The following is a 17,108-nucleotide window of genomic DNA, read 5'->3' as shown; positions in this document are numbered from 1 at the left end:
CTTAAGAGACTTAGTGGTCTTCCAAAGCGAATATCCAGCATCCACGGTGTAATCCATGGAAGCAAGCTTTTGTTCAAAGAAGTTGCTTCGAAGTTTTCTCAGGGTGTTTCGAAGTTGCTTGGCAGCCCGGTTCCATAGAATTCGGTCCCATGGGTCTTGAGATCGGATTGCGCGTCTTCGAAGTCTCCTTTTTTGTGACAAAAGCTCTCCGGCCTCTCTTGTAAGAACTATTCCATAGGCGGCGCTTGTCGGAGGATGCGAGGGCGTTGAGGCAGCAGCAGCCATGTGTATACTCTCTGTGATGTTATCTACAGCCATCTCGATATCTTCCTCAGAGTTTAGCGTGACGTTTAGTTGAATCGACCTCTCCAAATGTTGCCTAAATGCGTGCAGATCAGTGTGCTTGGTGACTAGATGAGGGCTTGGATCTTCTATAATGCCATCTGTTTTAATGCTGATGACTAAGGCCAGATGGTCGGAGTCCAGATCCCAGCTCTGACTTATTGTTGCTCGAGAATCCGGAATACCATGATGTACTGCGAAGTCTATGCAGGACGGCGTGTGATTGAGTACATATGGGTACCTGGTTGGTGATCCAGTTGCAAGGATCTTAGCGCCAGTAGCAGAGATGGCTTCCGCTAGCTCTCGCCCCCTAGGGGAATTGTAAGTGTCTCCCCACAGCCAGTGTCGGGCATGTGTCTGCTGTTGTTGTAGCAGTGCCTGAACTTCATATGAATTCTGTTGCTGGTTATTCAATCCTTGTGGCTGATTTGCTTGTAGACTATGAAAACGACGCTGTAGCAGGTATTGCATTTGAATTACCATTTGCTACGGCAGCGTAGGAGGCTCCTGTATTACTTCTAGTGCCTACCAAAGGTTGGTGCTGAACAATATTTCGCTGGTGCTGCTGTATTGTTGGTCTATTAGCCCCCTTTTTGTGACTAGACTGCAAGGTAGGAAACTGTTGCTGGTCTCCAGGAAGTGTGGTAGAGTAAGTATATGCCACTTGATTATTTAAGGGGACATGACCCGTCCTGTTCGTATTAATTGCCTTCTTTGCGGAGCCCATTGATCGGCGTAGAAACTCCTGATACCATTGGCATCCTTTGTAACTGGCCATATGGCTTCCAGAGCAGTGAATGCAGGTTGGCTGTGCATCTAGGGGGCGTGTGCATTGTGATGTTTGGTGATTTTCACCGCATCTGGCACAGTTGTGATGTCGGCGGCAGTATTTGGCTGTGTGGCCGAAATCCTGGCATCGACGACATTGAGCAATCTCTGTGGATTTTCGCATCCTTTCAATCCTTATTTTTTGGCGGCAAAGGGTCTTGACTTGGTAAATTTCGTTAATTTTTGAACAAGGTTTTAATATTAATGAAAAAAATATTAAGTTTTTCGTCCTTGTTAGTCCTTGAGCTTGGATTATGGATGTGAAGGACCTCGAAGCCCAACATTTTAAAATCGGCGGTAATATTGCCCTTTGGTGGGTGCTATGATGTAGGTCTCTTACAACAATTCTATGAGGCTTTTCAGTCTGCAATTGGTATGTGTGGAATTCTATTCCAATGGCATCGAAACAACCCACAATTGCTCTATAGGTATCACTGTCTTTGGGGAGGATTCTGACCGTTTCCCCCTGGTTAGCATTGACGACAACGTTATTCAAATTTGCAACGTCCTTTATGACATCAAATAAGTCATTTAAGTTGCTAATATTGACAACTATTTGCGGTGGTTTTGGAGGGCCTTTAAGCTGATTACCAGAGCTCGTTGATTCTCCTTGAAGACACTGGTCTGTATTAACTGCTTCATAAAAGTGTTCATCCATTTGGTCATTTCCAGCGTCTGCATCTACATTCATCCGAACTTCCTCATTATTACTGCAGTGCACTGCACTGCAATTTGCAGTGGCCGCGCAGCGCCCGACGTCACGCTCAGACCGATTTTCTGTCTCTCTCGCACGCACTCTTTGTCGTGTCGTTCAAATTAGCGGCGTTTGCCGGAGTGGCTCTCTCTCCTACTGACTTAGTATCGGGTATAACTGTAGAGTTGCGGTGTCCGCTGCAACTCACAACGTTCCCCCTCGTTTTTTATTTACAATAAGATACAAAACGAGGGGGAACGTTGTGAGTTGCTGCGGACAGCGCAACTCTACGGTTATACCCGATACTAAGTCAGTATGGCTCTCCTCCGGCAGACGCCGCTAATATTAAACGACACGACAAAGAGTGCGTGCGAGAGAGACAGAAAATCAGTCTGAGCGTGACGTCGGGCGCTGCGTGGCCACTGCAAATTGATTTCTTGCATTTGGCTACAAAAATGATCTGATCTGATCCAGACTCAGCAATTTGATAGATATGGTCATTATCTATGATTCTGCGTTTTTAGTTTTCTCGAATGTGCCATATTGTGGATGCAACAGATTTTCGTCCTTTGTGTGGGCGGAAGGGGGTGGGGCGAAATTTTGAGATACACGTTTTATAGTAAGATCTAACAGGAGTGCGGATACCAAATTTGGTTACTCTAGCCTTAATCGTCTCTGAGATTTTTAAATATCCCCAGATTTTCGTCCTTTGCGGGGGCGGAAGGGGGTGTGGCGAAATTTTGAAACAAACTCGTCTCGGTCCGATATATTAGGAGTGTGGATACCAAATTTGGTTGCTCTAGCTTTTGTAGTCACTGAGATCTAGGCGCTAATGTTTTACTCTAAGCAAAGCCGCCTATGCTACGTGTGTGTTAGAGAGAGACAGGGCGAGAAAAAATGAAATTGTTTTCTTGATTCTGGCTTTAATAATAATACGATCCAATTCAGATTCCGCAGTCTTAAAGATATGGTCATTCTCTACAATTCTACGTTTTTGGTTTTGAAATATTTTTGTAGCAGTGACATATCACAGAAGTCTGGATCCAAAACATCGTTGCTCTAGCTCTTATAGTCTTTGAGCACTAGGCGCTGAAGGGGACGGACAGACGGACGGACGGACAGACGGACAGACGGACAGACGGACAGACAGACAGACAGACAGGGCCCAATCGACTCGGCTATTGATGCTGATCAAGAATATATATACTTTATGGGGTCGGAAACGATTCCTTCTGGACGTTACACACATCCACTTTTACCACAAATCTAATATACTCCAATACTCATTTTGAGTATCGGGTATAAAAAGAGGCACTGATTTGAAGAGAACGAAGAAGAAAAATAGAAGACAAAACGACAAATAACAACAAGAAGAACTAAGTTTGCACCTTTCCTTATACTCTTCATGCTTCACCCAATCTCTCCCCACACCCTGTCTCTGTTTCTTTGATTTTCTTAATTGTTATACAGCCTGGATCCGTACGATGGCTGGGTGGTGCCAGGGCTGACGTCTGTTTGAGCGGTAAATCTTGTTTTAGTGATAGGCAAGAGCTTTTGTAGTCACGTCGTTAGAGGAAGGTGTCAACGGGTGTACTATATTTGAAATGGTTGACACTTCCAAATGTATGTACATGTGTTCGTTCTGTGTATAGTTGTGGGAAAATGAGTACTAGCATGTGAATGTGCGGAAATTACAGCTCGTCAGTTAGTTTTCGCTGTGGAGTGTGAAATGTAGGGGGTTACGTGTTACATGGGCGGGGAAATCTAATTTTGTAGATTCGATGAGGTAGAGATAGTTAGATACATTACTCAATAACCGTGGCATATGAGAAATTGTTTGATATTAACTCCATTTAATAGGCTTATTTTTCCAGACATTTCCTAATAGACATAATACATACATATATGTCCCCAGATAACATCTAAGAAAAATCTAATAAATAATTACATTATCTTGGATGCTCTCTGTCTAATAACCTGATGGAATCATCAAACAAGTATTTCGATGTTGCAATTCTAACATCACAGGGTGTCAGAAGTGGAAGTATCGATGCACTTATGAGGTTTATTGTGATCTGGAAATAATATGTTTGTTTCTTAGATATTAGCCGAAGAAAACCATAGCATACATCTAGGCGAAAGACAACTAACAGTACGATGGCTGAAGTAGTGTAGAAGAGCTGGAAAAGATGATTAATTTATGGCATTTGCTGGCAAAAAGAGTGTCAGTAATTCGACTATACGTGCATGCAATAGAAAGTTTTTCAAATGTTGTTTTTCAAATATTTTCGCAAAATGCATCAGCTATGGATTATGATCGTCAGACATTGCGAAATTGTTTGTTTTATGAGTTGAGCACACGAACAAATATGTGCACACGGACACAGCAACAGACGGAGAGGAGTATTCATGTCGAATCGTACACTGTGCCTGTGCGGCTCGTATGAGAGCTATGCAAGGCATCTGTATGCAAACAGCTTCTAAATTAGTGGCCCGAATTTGTAGTCTAGTGTTCACTACACGGTCTGTACAAGTGTGGCCTGACTGTATAGGCATTTTTATACCCGATACTCAAAATGAGTATTGGAGTATATTAGATTTGTGGTAAAAGTGGATGTGTGTAACGTCCAGAAGGAATCGTTTCCGACCCCATAAAGTATATATATTCTTGATCAGCAACAATAGCCGAGTCGATTGGGCCCTGTCTGTCTGTCCGTCTGTCCGTCTGTCCGTCCGTCCGTCTGTCCGTCCCCTTCAGCGCCTAGTGCTCAAAGACTATAAGAGCTAGAGCAACGATGTTTTGGATCCAGACTTCTGTGATATGTCACTGCTACAAAAATATTTCAAAACTTCGCCCCGCCCACTTCCGCCCCCACAAAGGACGAAAATCTGTGGCATCCACATTTTTAAAGATACGATAAAACCAAAAACGCAGAATCGGTGAGGATGACCATATCTTCTACAGTGCAAAATCTGAACCAGATCGTATAATGATTATAGCCAGAATCAAGAAAACAATTTCATTCTTTCTCGCTCTGTCTCTCTCTAACACACAGGTTTCATGGTCGGTTTTGTCAATTGCAAAATATGAGTTCAAGGATCTCAGAACCTATAAGAGCCAGAGCAACCAAATTTGGTATCCACAATCCTGTGATATCGGACCTTGACCGTTTCGTGTCCAAATTTCGCCACACCCCCTTCCGCCCCCGCAAAGGACGAAAATCTGGGGCATCCACAAATCTCAGAGACTATTAAGGCTAGAGTAACCAAATTTGGTATCCGCACTCCTGTTAGATCTCACTATAAAACGTATATCTCAGAATTTCGCCCCACTCCCTTCCGCCCCCACAAAAAACGAAAATCTGTTGCATCCACAATATTGCACATTCGAGAAAACTAAAAACGCAGAATCATAGATAATGACCATATCTATCAGATTGCTGAATCTGGATCAGATCAGATCATTTTTATAGCCAATAGGAACAAATCAATTTGCAGTGGCTACGCAGCGCCCGACGTCACGCTAAGACTGATTTTCTGTCTCTCTCGCACGCACTCCTTGTCGTGTCGTTTAATATTAGCGGCGTCTGCCGGAGGAGAGCCATACTGACTTAGTATCGGGTATAACTGTAGAGTTGCGGTCTCCGCAGCAACTCACAACGTTCCCCCTCGTTTTAATTTGTGTTTATTTGCAGGTACTTGTCGGCGTTTGGATGCTGTTGCTGGCGACCCTTGTCTGGTTGGTGTTGGCGTGAGAGACGTTTGCAGGTGAGTATATGTATTTATTGGCAGCCTCTCTCCTGATTCTCCTTTTTCGTTTGCAGGATTTGCTGGCGTCCGGCGGCTCAACACCAGGCCATCCCGCCCTCACATAATTGGCATGAGAGACGGGTGTGACCCAGTGGAGCGGCAACAGGCGCCAGCATCTGCGTCGTCGTTGGAATGGCAGCTGTATGTTTGAAATGGCGTGACGTCATTGTGATGGTGTGGTGGCAGCGTCATCAAAAGAGTCCTCCTTTTCCGCCCATTTGGCAGGAAATTGTCAGTGTTGGTGGCAGCTGTTGGAGGGGCAGCTCTGTCTGTGTATTGGCAGGTACGTGTGGATTGCGTGTGTTTTGGCAGTTTTTCGTATTGTCGTGTATTGACTGTTTTTCTTTGTTGCAGTGGCTGTCTCTGAATCGCCGATTGGGCACATCAATAGGCGCCGCCCGAACGCATGCTTTCGCGTGCGCTGGCGATTTGGGCCCTTCACACTTGGCCCAGACCCTCCAGATCGTCGAATGGATCGTGGTCGGTCCATTCGTCGTCATCCTCGTCGTCAATTGCTTCACAGTCCATATCGGATTCGGAGTCCGATATGGCTGCGGCGTCATGGTGCGTATTTGCAGTTGGTCGTGGTGATGGCTGTGTGGATGCTGCTGGTTGAATGTGTGCACTGCCCGTTCGATGCTCCTCCACACGCGTATACAAATTCAAATCCAAGCGATCAACATCAATGAGGACGCCACTTTCCTGATAACTTGACCGCCATGTGACCGTTGGAATAGGAATTTTGTCACAGCTTAGAAACCTACCTACATGTGTTTTCGGCGTGATGAGTACGATGATGTGTGTTAAGAGCCAGATTAGATGCTCTCCAGGCGATTTACGCCCATTCAATTATTTTGGTAGGTAATGCTATTATCTATTATGCTATTATGGAAGTATCCTGCATGCATGTGCTCCTAAAGTCAGATGACCAATAAATCTGTATCTTTCAAAATGGATGTTGGGCTCCCCACGCAACATACCCAACCATCTATATTTGGTACTTATGTATGAGCGTATAGTGATATTAAAGCACGATCCAGTACAAATTATAGTTCTGGCAGATGTTTCCTATAGCAGATATATAATTTTGCGGTGATCCGATACTGATTCAATCTGTGTGTAATAAATACCATTTTCGTAGCGTAGCAAGATGAAATATAAAGTGCCTAAGTTCCGCGCAAAAGTATAATCAGTAGCTCCAGATAGCCGACTGGCAGCGAACGGATTGTTATAGAGGCACTTGATTGTTCTTATAACAATAGGCGGGGTGTGTGTATTGGGGGTGGGTGGAGGTGGCGGTGGCATATCAGCAGTCATTTAATTAGCTGTTTCAGATTCCGATTGCTTTTTGGGGACTTTTGCTTACGTTAAAGCGCGCTTTCCACACCTCTGCCTCCGCCGCCGTTCTAAAGGGAAACTGTAGAATCTGATTTACGACTCTCTCCAACTTCAAGTATTTCCCCCTCTGCCAGCGTGCCAGTTGTACGCCAGCGTCGACGCTTTGGTTATCTCATGCAGGGCAATTTGTCAAGCCAAATAACGGTCTGCGTGTCAGTTTCAGTTCCATTTTTTGCATCACGGAGAACAGAACAGAACACAACATGTCCAAGGGATCGGGCCTACCACAGTATATAGCCGGTTTATCGGCCAGCTTTGGCGCCATGTGTATGGGCGCCTCAATCGGCTGGTCCGAAATTTGTAATTTCGAGTTCTTTAAGAGATTTACTAACTAATTTCAGCTGTAAATAAAGAAGCATTAGTGTACAGCTTATAATTCTTTAACATTGACATGGCGTTTTCGCACAAAATGTTCTTTGGACGCCAGTGACAGCTCTGCCAGTTCAATATTTCAATTTTTTCAGCGCGTCTCGCCCAATTTTCCGCAATTAAATTCCACCAGCAAAGCTATAAACAAATATGCTGTCAGGCCACAAAACTTCTATAATGTACTTTTAGAAAAGTAATATTTGTTAAAGTGAGCGTGTGAGTGCTGGGATTCGAATCTACGGAAGTCCTTTTCGTTTGTGCTGTTGTTGTTTTGTTGCTTTGGCTACTGCTGTCGCCCTGTATACGCCCTTGCGTATAACAATGGACATGGAATACGCCAACATCAATGAATTTAATGACCGCGACCTAGCGACACGCATGCGCAACAGCAATTATGAAAAATACAAGTCTCTGGTGCGCATGCACCTCTCCTTCGAGCTGGAACTAAACACCGACGAGTCAGTCGCCACGAGCGACGCTGCCATCCCATCGAAATATAGTGCTTACCGATTTATGGGTTGCAGGTTCGACATGCCGTGCCATGAAATCGTCTACGAAGATAAGGGCAAGATAAAGAAGTGGAATCGCCTCTCCAAGAAGAATCGCGGACCTGCCACAGGCTGCACGGCTGGGGCAGGCAGTAAGTCGGCGGGCAACAGTCCCACTGAAACGCTGCAGCAACAAATTGATGCAGGCTTTCTGATGCACCTGGAGGAGCTCAAAGAGTTTCTTATGCTGGAGAAGAGTAAGTGACAGGGAGAGTCCGGAAAATTGAATTATTCTAAATGCGGAAATGCTATTCTGCAGATCTCACCCAGGAGGGACTATTTCGCAAGACAGGAGCCGTTTCCAGGCAGAACGAGCTACGAATGCACATACAGCACGACCAGCCCTTGGATTTGGAACTGACAGGATTCTCGGCTCACGACTGTGCCACTGTTTTTAAGAGCTTTCTGGCCGAGCTGCCAGAGCCTTTGCTTACAGACGCCCACTATCCAGCACATCTTCAGATAGCGCCGCTTAGCCAGGCATTAATGGGGGGTCAGGTGGCGCCTACCGCAGAGCGCCAACAACATCTTCTCAACTCGGTGCAGCTGCTCCTTCTCCTGCTCCCCGAAGAGCATCGCGAGTTACTGCAGCACATTATTAAAATGCTCCATTCGGTGGCAGCGCGTGAGGAGAGCAACAAGATGTCCGCGGAGAATTTGGCCATCTTGTTTACACCGCACCTGATTTGCCCCAGGCAAATGCCGCCTGAGGCGCTCCACTATACGGCGAAGAAGATGTCCAGCATTGTGTCCTACATGATTCAGCAGGGTCTGGAAATCTTCGAAGTTCCCGGAAAGCTAGCCACCGATATTCGGGCGTACTTTCTTGAGCGCAAACGCAAAAAAACCATGTCACCGGAGCAAACCCTTGAAGAATCCATCTCGGACGACTCGACGGTCAACACGGTGTACACTTTTGTAGATCGTGCCGCCACGGCAGCGGCAAACAACAGCAATTACACGGACACTGCACTGGCGCAGCTGTACGCGCACATTCAGAGCCTTCCGGAGTCCTCCAAGAAGCGTCGCCTCATCAAGCAGTTTAACAAGCAAAACGGACAAGGTAGCACATTGTCTCCACTCCGTTGCGTTCCTTTGGGACACAGCTCATTGATTCCACTCGCTCCTTTCAGGCACACCGCTGCAGGTCATCGCGAGGAGCTCCAGCGTGCCATAAGGGAGCATCACGAGAAGCATGATGCCAAAATGATGCGCGCCATGGAGGAGGCAGAGCGTAAGAAGTAGAAATCCATATGGATCACTGCACCCAGCCGTTTCGTTATATAACACCATTTCGATCATCCTGCAGCTATGCCATAAATGCGGCTAAACTGAAACTGTAAACACTTTTGTATGCGACGTAATAAAGACTTGAATGTACCCAAAGCACTAATCCATTCTGAGGATATGATGAGTGGAAATTATCTGTAAATTATCGTCGAACCATGGCTTGTGTGTATGTGCAGTGCCATACTTGAAACAAAATAGAATGTTATCTAGGGAAAAACACCTCTATTGCATTAACACAAAACAAGGAACCGGGTGCAAAGCGGATTCTCCCCAGTGGAACACTTGAAATGTTCAACCCATATCAAACGATAGACGATTATCAGCAGGCCAGCCGCTCCACTTCGCTGCCACCTGGTTGAATGTGTCCACTGCCCGTTCGATGCTCCTCCACACGCGTATACAAATTCAAATCCAAACGATCAACATCAATGAGGACGCCACTTTCCTGATAACTTGACCGCCATGTGACCGTTGGAATAGGAATTTTGTCACAGCTTAGAAACCTACCTACATGTGTTTTCGGCGTGATGAGTACGATGATGTGTGTTAAGAGCCAGATTAGATGCTCTCCAGGCGATTTACGCCCATTCAATTATTTTGGTAGGTAATGCTATTATCTACTTTCACACGATGCAATAAATAGAAAAATGCCCCGGAAATGAAGCCTTACGCCGAAAATGAAATACTCTTGTAAGTGGAATTCCACATAGATATATTGGATTTCTAGAATTGGAAGTATCCTGCATGCATGTGCTCCTAAAGTCAGATGACGAATAAATCTGTATCTTTCAAAATGGATGTTGGGCTCCCCACGCAACATACCCAACCATCTATATTTGGTACTTATGTATGAGCGTATAGTGATATTAAAGCACGATCCAGTACAAATTATAGTTCTGGCTGATGTTTCCTATAGCAGATATATAATTTTGCGGTGATCCGATACTGATTCAATCTGTGTGTAATAAATACCATTTTCGTAGCATAGCAAGATGAAATATAAAGTGCCTAAGTTCCGCGCAAAAGTATAATCAGTAGCTCCAGATAGCCGACTGGCAGCGAACGGATTGTTATAGAGGCACTTGATTGTTCTTATAACAATAGGCGGGGTGTGTGTATTGGGGGTGGGTGGAGGTGGCGGTGGCATATCAGCAGTCATTTAATTAGCTGTTTCAGATTCCGATTGCTTTTTGGGGACTTTTGCTTATGTTAAAGCGCGCTTTCCACACCTCTGCCTCCGCCGCCGTTCTAAAGGGAAACTGTAGAATCTGATTTACGACTCTCTCCAACTTCAAGTATTTCCCCTCTGCCAGCGTGCCAGTTGTACGCCAGCGTCGACGCTTTGGTTATCTCATGCAGGGCAATTTGTCAAGCCAAATAACGGTCTGCGTGTCAGTTTCAGTTCCATTTTTTGCATCACGGAGAACAGAACAGAACACAACATGTCCAAGGGATCGGTCCTACCACAGTATATAGCCGGCCACAGCCTACCACAGTATATAGTTTATCGGCCAGCTTTGGCGCCATGTGTATGGGCGCCTCAATCGGCTGGTCCGAAATTTGTAATTTCGAGTTCTTTAAGATATTTACTAACTAATTTCAGCTGTAAATAAAGAAGCATTAGTGTAAAGCTTATAATTCTTTAACATTGACATGGCGTTTTCGCACAAAATGTTCTTTGGACGCCAGTGACAGCTCTGCCAGTTCAATATTTCAATTTTTGCAGCGCGTCTCGCCCAATTTTCCGCAATTAAATTCCACCAGCAAAGCTATCAACAAATATGCTGTCAGGCCACAAACCTATATTGTACTTTTAGAAAAGTAATATTTGTTAAAGTGAGCGTGTGAGTGCTGGGATTCGAATCTACGGAAGTCCTTTTCGTTTGTGCTGTGCTGTTGTTGTTTTGTTGCTTTGGCTACTGCTGTCGCCCTGTATACGCCCTTGCGAATAAAAATGGACATGGAATACGCCAACATCAATGAATTTAATGACCGCGACCTAGCGACACGCATGCGCAACAGCAATTATGAAAAATACAAGTCTCTGGTGCGCATGCACCTCTCCTTCGAGCTGGAACTAAACACCGACGAGTCAGTTGCCACGAGCGACGCTGCCATCCCATCGAAATATAGTGCTTACCGATTTATGGGTTGCAGGTTCGACATGCCGTGCCATGAAATCGTCTACGAAGATAAGGGCAAGATAAAGAAGTGGAATCGCCTCTCCAAGAAGAATCGCGGACCTGCCACAGGCTGCACGGCTGGGGCAGGCAGTAAGTCGGCGGGCAACAGTCCCACTGAAACGCTGCAGCAACAAATTGATGCAGGCTTTCTGATGCACCTGGAGGAGCTCAAAGAGTTTCTTATGCTGGAGAAGAGTAAGTGACAGGGAGAGTCCGGAAAATTGAATTATTCTAAATGCGGAAATGCTATTCTGCAGATCTCACCCAGGAGGGACTATTTCGCAAGACAGGAGCCGTTTCCAGGCAGAACGAGCTACGAATGCACATACAGCACGACCAGCCCTTGGATTTGGAACTGACAGGATTCTCGGCTCACGACTGTGCCACTGTTTTTAAGAGCTTTCTGGCCGAGCTGCCAGAGCCTTTGCTTACAGACGCCCACTATCCAGCACATCTTCAGATAGCGCCGCTTAGCCAGGCATTAATGGGGGGTCAGGTGGCGCCTACCGCAGAGCGCCAACAACATCTTCTCAACTCGGTGCAGCTGCTCCTTCTCCTGCTCCCCGAAGAGCATCGCGAGTTACTGCAGCACATTATTAAAATGCTCCATTCGGTGGCAGCGCGTGAGGAGAGCAACAAGATGTCCGCGGAGAATTTGGCCATCTTGTTTACACCGCACCTGATTTGCCCCAGGCAAATGCCGCCTGAGGCGCTCCACTATACGGCGAAGAAGATGTCCAGCATTGTGTCCTACATGATTCAGCAGGGTCTGGAAATCTTCGAAGTTCCCGGAAAGCTAGCCACCGATATTCGGGCGTACTTTCTTGAGCGCAAACGCAAAAAAACCATGTCACCGGAGCAAACCCTTGAAGAATCCATCTCGGACGACTCGACGGTCAACACGGTGTACACTTTTGTAGATCGTGCCGCCACGACAGCGGCAAACAACAGCAATTACACGGACACTGCACTGGCGCAGCTGTACGCGCACATTCAGAGCCTTCCGGAGTCCTCCAAGAAGCGTCGCCTCATCAAGCAGTTTAACAAGCAAAACGGACAAGGTAGCACATTGTCTCCACTCCGTTGCGTTCCTTTGGGATACAGCTCATTGATTCCACTCGCTCCTTTCAGGCACATCGCTGCAGGTCATCGCGAGGAGCTCCAGCATCACGAGAAGCATGATGCCAAAATGATGCGCGCCATGGAGGAGGCAGAGCGTAAGAAGTAGAAATCCATATGGATCACTGCACCCAGCCGTTTCGTTATATAACACCATTTCGATCATCCTGCAGCTATGCCATAAATGCGGCTAAACTGAAACTGTAAACACTTTTGTATGCGACGTAATAAAGACTTGAATGTACCCAAAGCACTAATCCATTCTGAGGATATGATGAGTGGAAATTATCTGTAAATTATCGTCGAACCATGGCTTGTGTGTATGTGCAGTGCCATACTTGAAACAAAATAGAATGTTATCTAGGGAAAAACAACTCTATTGCATTAACACAAAACAAGGAACCGTGTGCAAAGCGGATTCTCCCCAGTGGAACACTTGAAATGTTCAACCCATATCAAACGATAGACGATTATCAGCAGGCCAGCCGCTCCACTTCGCTGCCACCTGGTTGAATGTGTCCACTGCCCGTTCGATGCTCCTCCACACGCGTATACAAATTCAAATCCAAACGATCAACATCAATGAGGACGCCACAATTCCAAATAGGAATTTTGTCACAGCTTAGAAACCTACCTACATGTGTTTTCGGCGTGATGAGTACGATGATGTGTGTTAAGAGCCAGATTAGATGCTCTCCAGGCGATTTACGCCCATTCAATTATTTTGGTAGGTAATGCTATTATCTACTTTCACACGATGCAATAAATAGAAAAATGCCCCGGAAATGAAGCCTTACGCCGAAAATGAAATACTCTTGTAAGTGGAATTCCACATAGATATATTGGATTTCTAGAATGGGAAGTATCCTGCATGCATGTGCTCCTAAAGTCAGATGACCTATAAATCTGTATCTTTCAAAATGGATGTTGGGCTCCCCACGCAACATACCCAACCATCTATATTTGGTACTTATGTATGAGCGTATAGTGATATTAAAGCACGATCCAGTACAAATTATAGTTCTGGCTGATGTTTCCTATAGCAGATATATAATTTTGCGGTGATCCGATACTGATTCAATCTGTGTGTAATAAATACCATTTTCGTAGCGTAGCAAAATGAAATATAAAGTGCCTAAGTTCCGCGCAAAAGTATAATCAGTAGCTCCAGATAGCCGACTGGCAGCGAACGGATTGTTATAGAGGCACTTGATTGTTCTTATAACAATAGGCGGGGTGTGTGTATTGGGGGTGGGTGGAGGTGGCATATCAGCAGAATGAATCTGATCTCTCAGCTTTATTTTACGTGGCGGTTCCTCAGGGAGGGATTTCAACCACGGCGTCTAATGTTTATTTGCAGCTTAGCCTCGATTAGTGCGATATATATACATATATCACGCCATCCCGCACCACCGCTACATACGCATTAACCTGGTACGATGCGCCAGTTAGCGCCCCTAAAAAGAAGCTATAGCTATGTACATAGCGACTCTTCCGGTACCAATTGAAAGTATCCTGGTCGGGCATACAATCCCCCTTGGTGCGGGGCGAGGTGTATCTAACACGTCTTCCGATCTATGGGTCTCGGCACCCGGTTGAGAGCGCAACTCCACGAGGAGCCTAGCGGCTCTCCCCGCGTAACGTTTGGGTATCAACCACAGCCACCACGATACTCCCACTAGGGGGCCGACTTCAATGTGCAGCCTTGGAACTGCACAACCCGTGGTACCGATCTTAAGAACTCAGCGCGATCCTCCCTTTTAGCCCCGACCGGCCTGGATAGGGAATCCACCCAGCCCGTGCGCCGCTTGCGCGTTCAGCAGCTGCTGTCGCCTGGAGAACGCCAGTCCGGCGAACCCGTCGAGAGTCCGCATTCTCTCCTGAGAAGCCGTCACATCGGAGAAGGTCCAGTCGCCATCCGTGTACTGCAACTCCAAGTCCATCGAGGTCTCGCAAGTCTGCATAGAGGGGACAAGCACATAGGAAGTGCTGCCAATCCTCGCGTTCTGCGCCGCATAGACATGCTGGCGTGTCGCTAAGGCTTCTTCCATGCAGAAATGCATTGAGCGATCCGTGGCCCGTCAGCAGGAACCCAGCGCGCAGCGTGAAGCCAAACCTTCGCTCGCTGTAGACGAAGCCTGCGTTCGGGATGAAGCGGTGCCGTACAGCCAATCGCTCTCCTCCAGCGGGTAGTCACGCTTTAGTTTGAAGCTGATTTCCAGCTTGAAGCTGTCTGGCAACCAGATCAAACGGGGGGGGCTCCAGCTAGTACTTGCAGCGCCATGGTGGACACTGTTCGGCATACCGGTAGGCATCCAATCAGGATGATCCTTTGGCACGCAAGCAGATGCCTCCTGGCAACCACTTGCGTCGTCGTCACGACAGACCAAACCGAGGCACCAAATAGTGCGCAGGGCACCATGAGTCCGGCATATATTGTCCGCTTTGCGCGGGGACTGAGTCCCCAGTCAACCCGCAGTACGCGCGACAATGCCCCTACGACTCCGGTCAGCTTATCACGCAAGCCCGTGATGTGCGGGAGAAAACTCAACCGCTCGCCGACCGTGATGCTTAGGTACCGATACTTGCGCTTATATGGCAGTCTTGCTCCAGCAAACCGTACCACTGGCAGCCGTCTAAGTATTCCTTTGAGCAGCATGATCGCCGTCTTGCTAGTAGAAACGGCAACGCCGACTTCAACTCCCCAAGCGCCTACGATGGACATTAACTCACCTCCTTTTTGTTCGAGCTCTGATCGGGCATTCCCTTCGATGAGGAGGAGCAAGTCGTCAGCATACGCGCTGAGCGCACCAAGGGGCTCTAAGCGCTGGAGCGACACGTCCATTAAGATGTTCCATATAAATGGACCACTTATGGACCCCTGCGGGCAACCTCGTGTCACCGGAACAGTGGCTACTCCATGCCTACTGACGATGCTCGCACTCCGGCCGGAGAAGAAACTTCGCCACAAGCTTGCTTCTCGGCATCCCAGCTCAAGGAGGCGGCGTAGTGCAGCATTCCACTCGACGTTGTCGAAGGCTCCCTTGAAGTCCACGAAGACTCCGAGCACGTATTTCGACCGGCTGGCCGAAACAGTACTCACGACGTGTTTCCAAGCATCCTCCACACAACGTCCTTGGCGAAAGCCAAATTGCCATCTGCAGCCATCCGGAACGTGTAATGTGCCAGAAATTCATATTCGTAGAGGTGTGAGATTGTATGTACGGATGGAGGTTGTACATACTTTTTTTGACGGTCAGACACCAATAGTATAGCAGGATTTCGGAACGTGTACCTCTAGCTATGCTCTAACTAGCTCGCCGGAATGTCGTGGGATCTTTCCTACTCTCCTATCTGCTATACGAACACATTCGCAAAGATGTTTTAGGTACACTTGATTTAATGTTCAAAAGGAACTCTACAAAAGAAATCAAAAAGAAAAGAATGTAAATTTTAACTAACTGGTTAATCGACTACCGACAAATAGTCAGGCTATATTCCGTCGCTCTTGGGGGACCTCAGATGACCTTGACCCCTTCTCTACCCTCCCTACCTTTGTATGCCGTTTAATCGACAGCATAACCCTAATCGAGCGCATCTCTATTTGATCATCGGACTTCCTCAGGCTCTACTCAGGACAAACACGAAAGGTTTAATGTTCCATTATTATCTACTAATTATTATTTAATAATTCAAAATTTAAGGGTTTGGACTTCATGGTTTTCCAGATAAGTATAAACTTAGCATAAAGTAATTAAATAAAGAAGGAGGAAATAGTATCCAGTTATACCTAGTTATATGTGTATATGTATATAGGACTTATGTGTAGAGAATATGGCGTAAAAGAAATTAAATTGGAAAGAAGAGAAAAATATGATAATTATATAACTAGAAGGCAAACGTGAAAGAAAAATTAGTAGCCGATCCGCTTTAAATTATGGCACGGATATGGTTGTTTCATATACCGGAATAGAAGTTTTATAAGACAGATATATATTTCGAAAATACGCGAGAATTCCGTTTAAGGAAGTTTCGTAACTCACTCATACTTTATACGAATTATCCGGCGTGTCCGTTGAGCTCAAGGGGCGACGTAGGAACATATTCTGAGGAAGGGAGAAAAATTATGAATATACAGGTCTTCACTTCTAATTCGGATGAAACACCGATTTTCTTTCCATTTCCATACCCGTACGACGACGATTTGCCACTCAACGGCTGATCTTAAAAAAAATGTGGTTTTCATTTGCGCTAATTTCTAATTATGGGTAATTATATACATTAGTGGTTTTTTTTCTTTTTAAATCTATACAATAAAAAAATAGTTAGTGCGTAGCCTAATCTTTAATAAATCGAAAATCTCATGACGAGACTCAAAACTAATACTTTGGTACATTTTCACACGACGACTATTAAACGGCAGTGTGGATCGCCGCAGAATAATGTTTTATTTTCACAGTTTGAGAACCACTCCACACACTGCGAAGAACTACATGCGAAAGCCTTAGCCGCGCGCTTGATTCATAA

At 46.0% G+C, this 17,108-nt stretch overlaps 2 protein-coding genes across 3 annotated transcripts; both read left to right on the top strand.

The window, feature by feature from the left end:
• The first annotated feature begins 7,641 nt into the window (after window positions 1–7,641).
• On the top strand, window positions 7,642–12,831 carry LOC117193149 (rho GTPase-activating protein 19-like). 2 transcript variants are annotated; one of them, XM_033397879.1, is made up of 5 exons: window positions 7,642–7,899; window positions 7,966–8,186; window positions 8,249–9,052; window positions 9,123–9,195; window positions 12,652–12,831. In XM_033397879.1, exons 1-4 carry the CDS (start codon window positions 7,763–7,765, stop codon window positions 9,164–9,166), a joined length of 1,206 nt encoding a protein of 401 aa, XP_033253770.1. In that variant the 5' UTR covers window positions 7,642–7,762; the 3' UTR covers window positions 9,167–9,195; window positions 12,652–12,831. The 2 variants fall into 2 exon arrangements, with proteins under 2 accessions (XP_033253770.1, XP_033253769.1); XM_033397878.1 differs by lacking the exon at window positions 12,652–12,831 and having other exon boundaries at window positions 9,123–9,382.
• Window positions 10,921–12,831, top strand: LOC117193148 (rho GTPase-activating protein 19-like). The gene is made up of 4 exons (XM_033397877.1): window positions 10,921–11,370; window positions 11,437–11,657; window positions 11,720–12,523; window positions 12,594–12,831. The coding sequence occupies exons 1-4, from the start codon at window positions 11,234–11,236 to the stop codon at window positions 12,653–12,655; spliced, it is 1,224 nt and encodes a 407-aa protein (XP_033253768.1). The 5' UTR covers window positions 10,921–11,233; the 3' UTR covers window positions 12,656–12,831.
• Window positions 12,832–17,108: the final 4,277 nt, after the last annotated feature.

This window comes from Drosophila miranda (assembly GCF_003369915.1).
Source record: "Drosophila miranda strain MSH22 chromosome Y unlocalized genomic scaffold, D.miranda_PacBio2.1 Contig_Y2_pilon, whole genome shotgun sequence".
Lineage (NCBI taxonomy): Eukaryota > Metazoa > Arthropoda > Insecta > Diptera > Drosophilidae > Drosophila > Drosophila miranda.
This window is presented reverse-complemented; position numbering and strand designations above follow the sequence as displayed.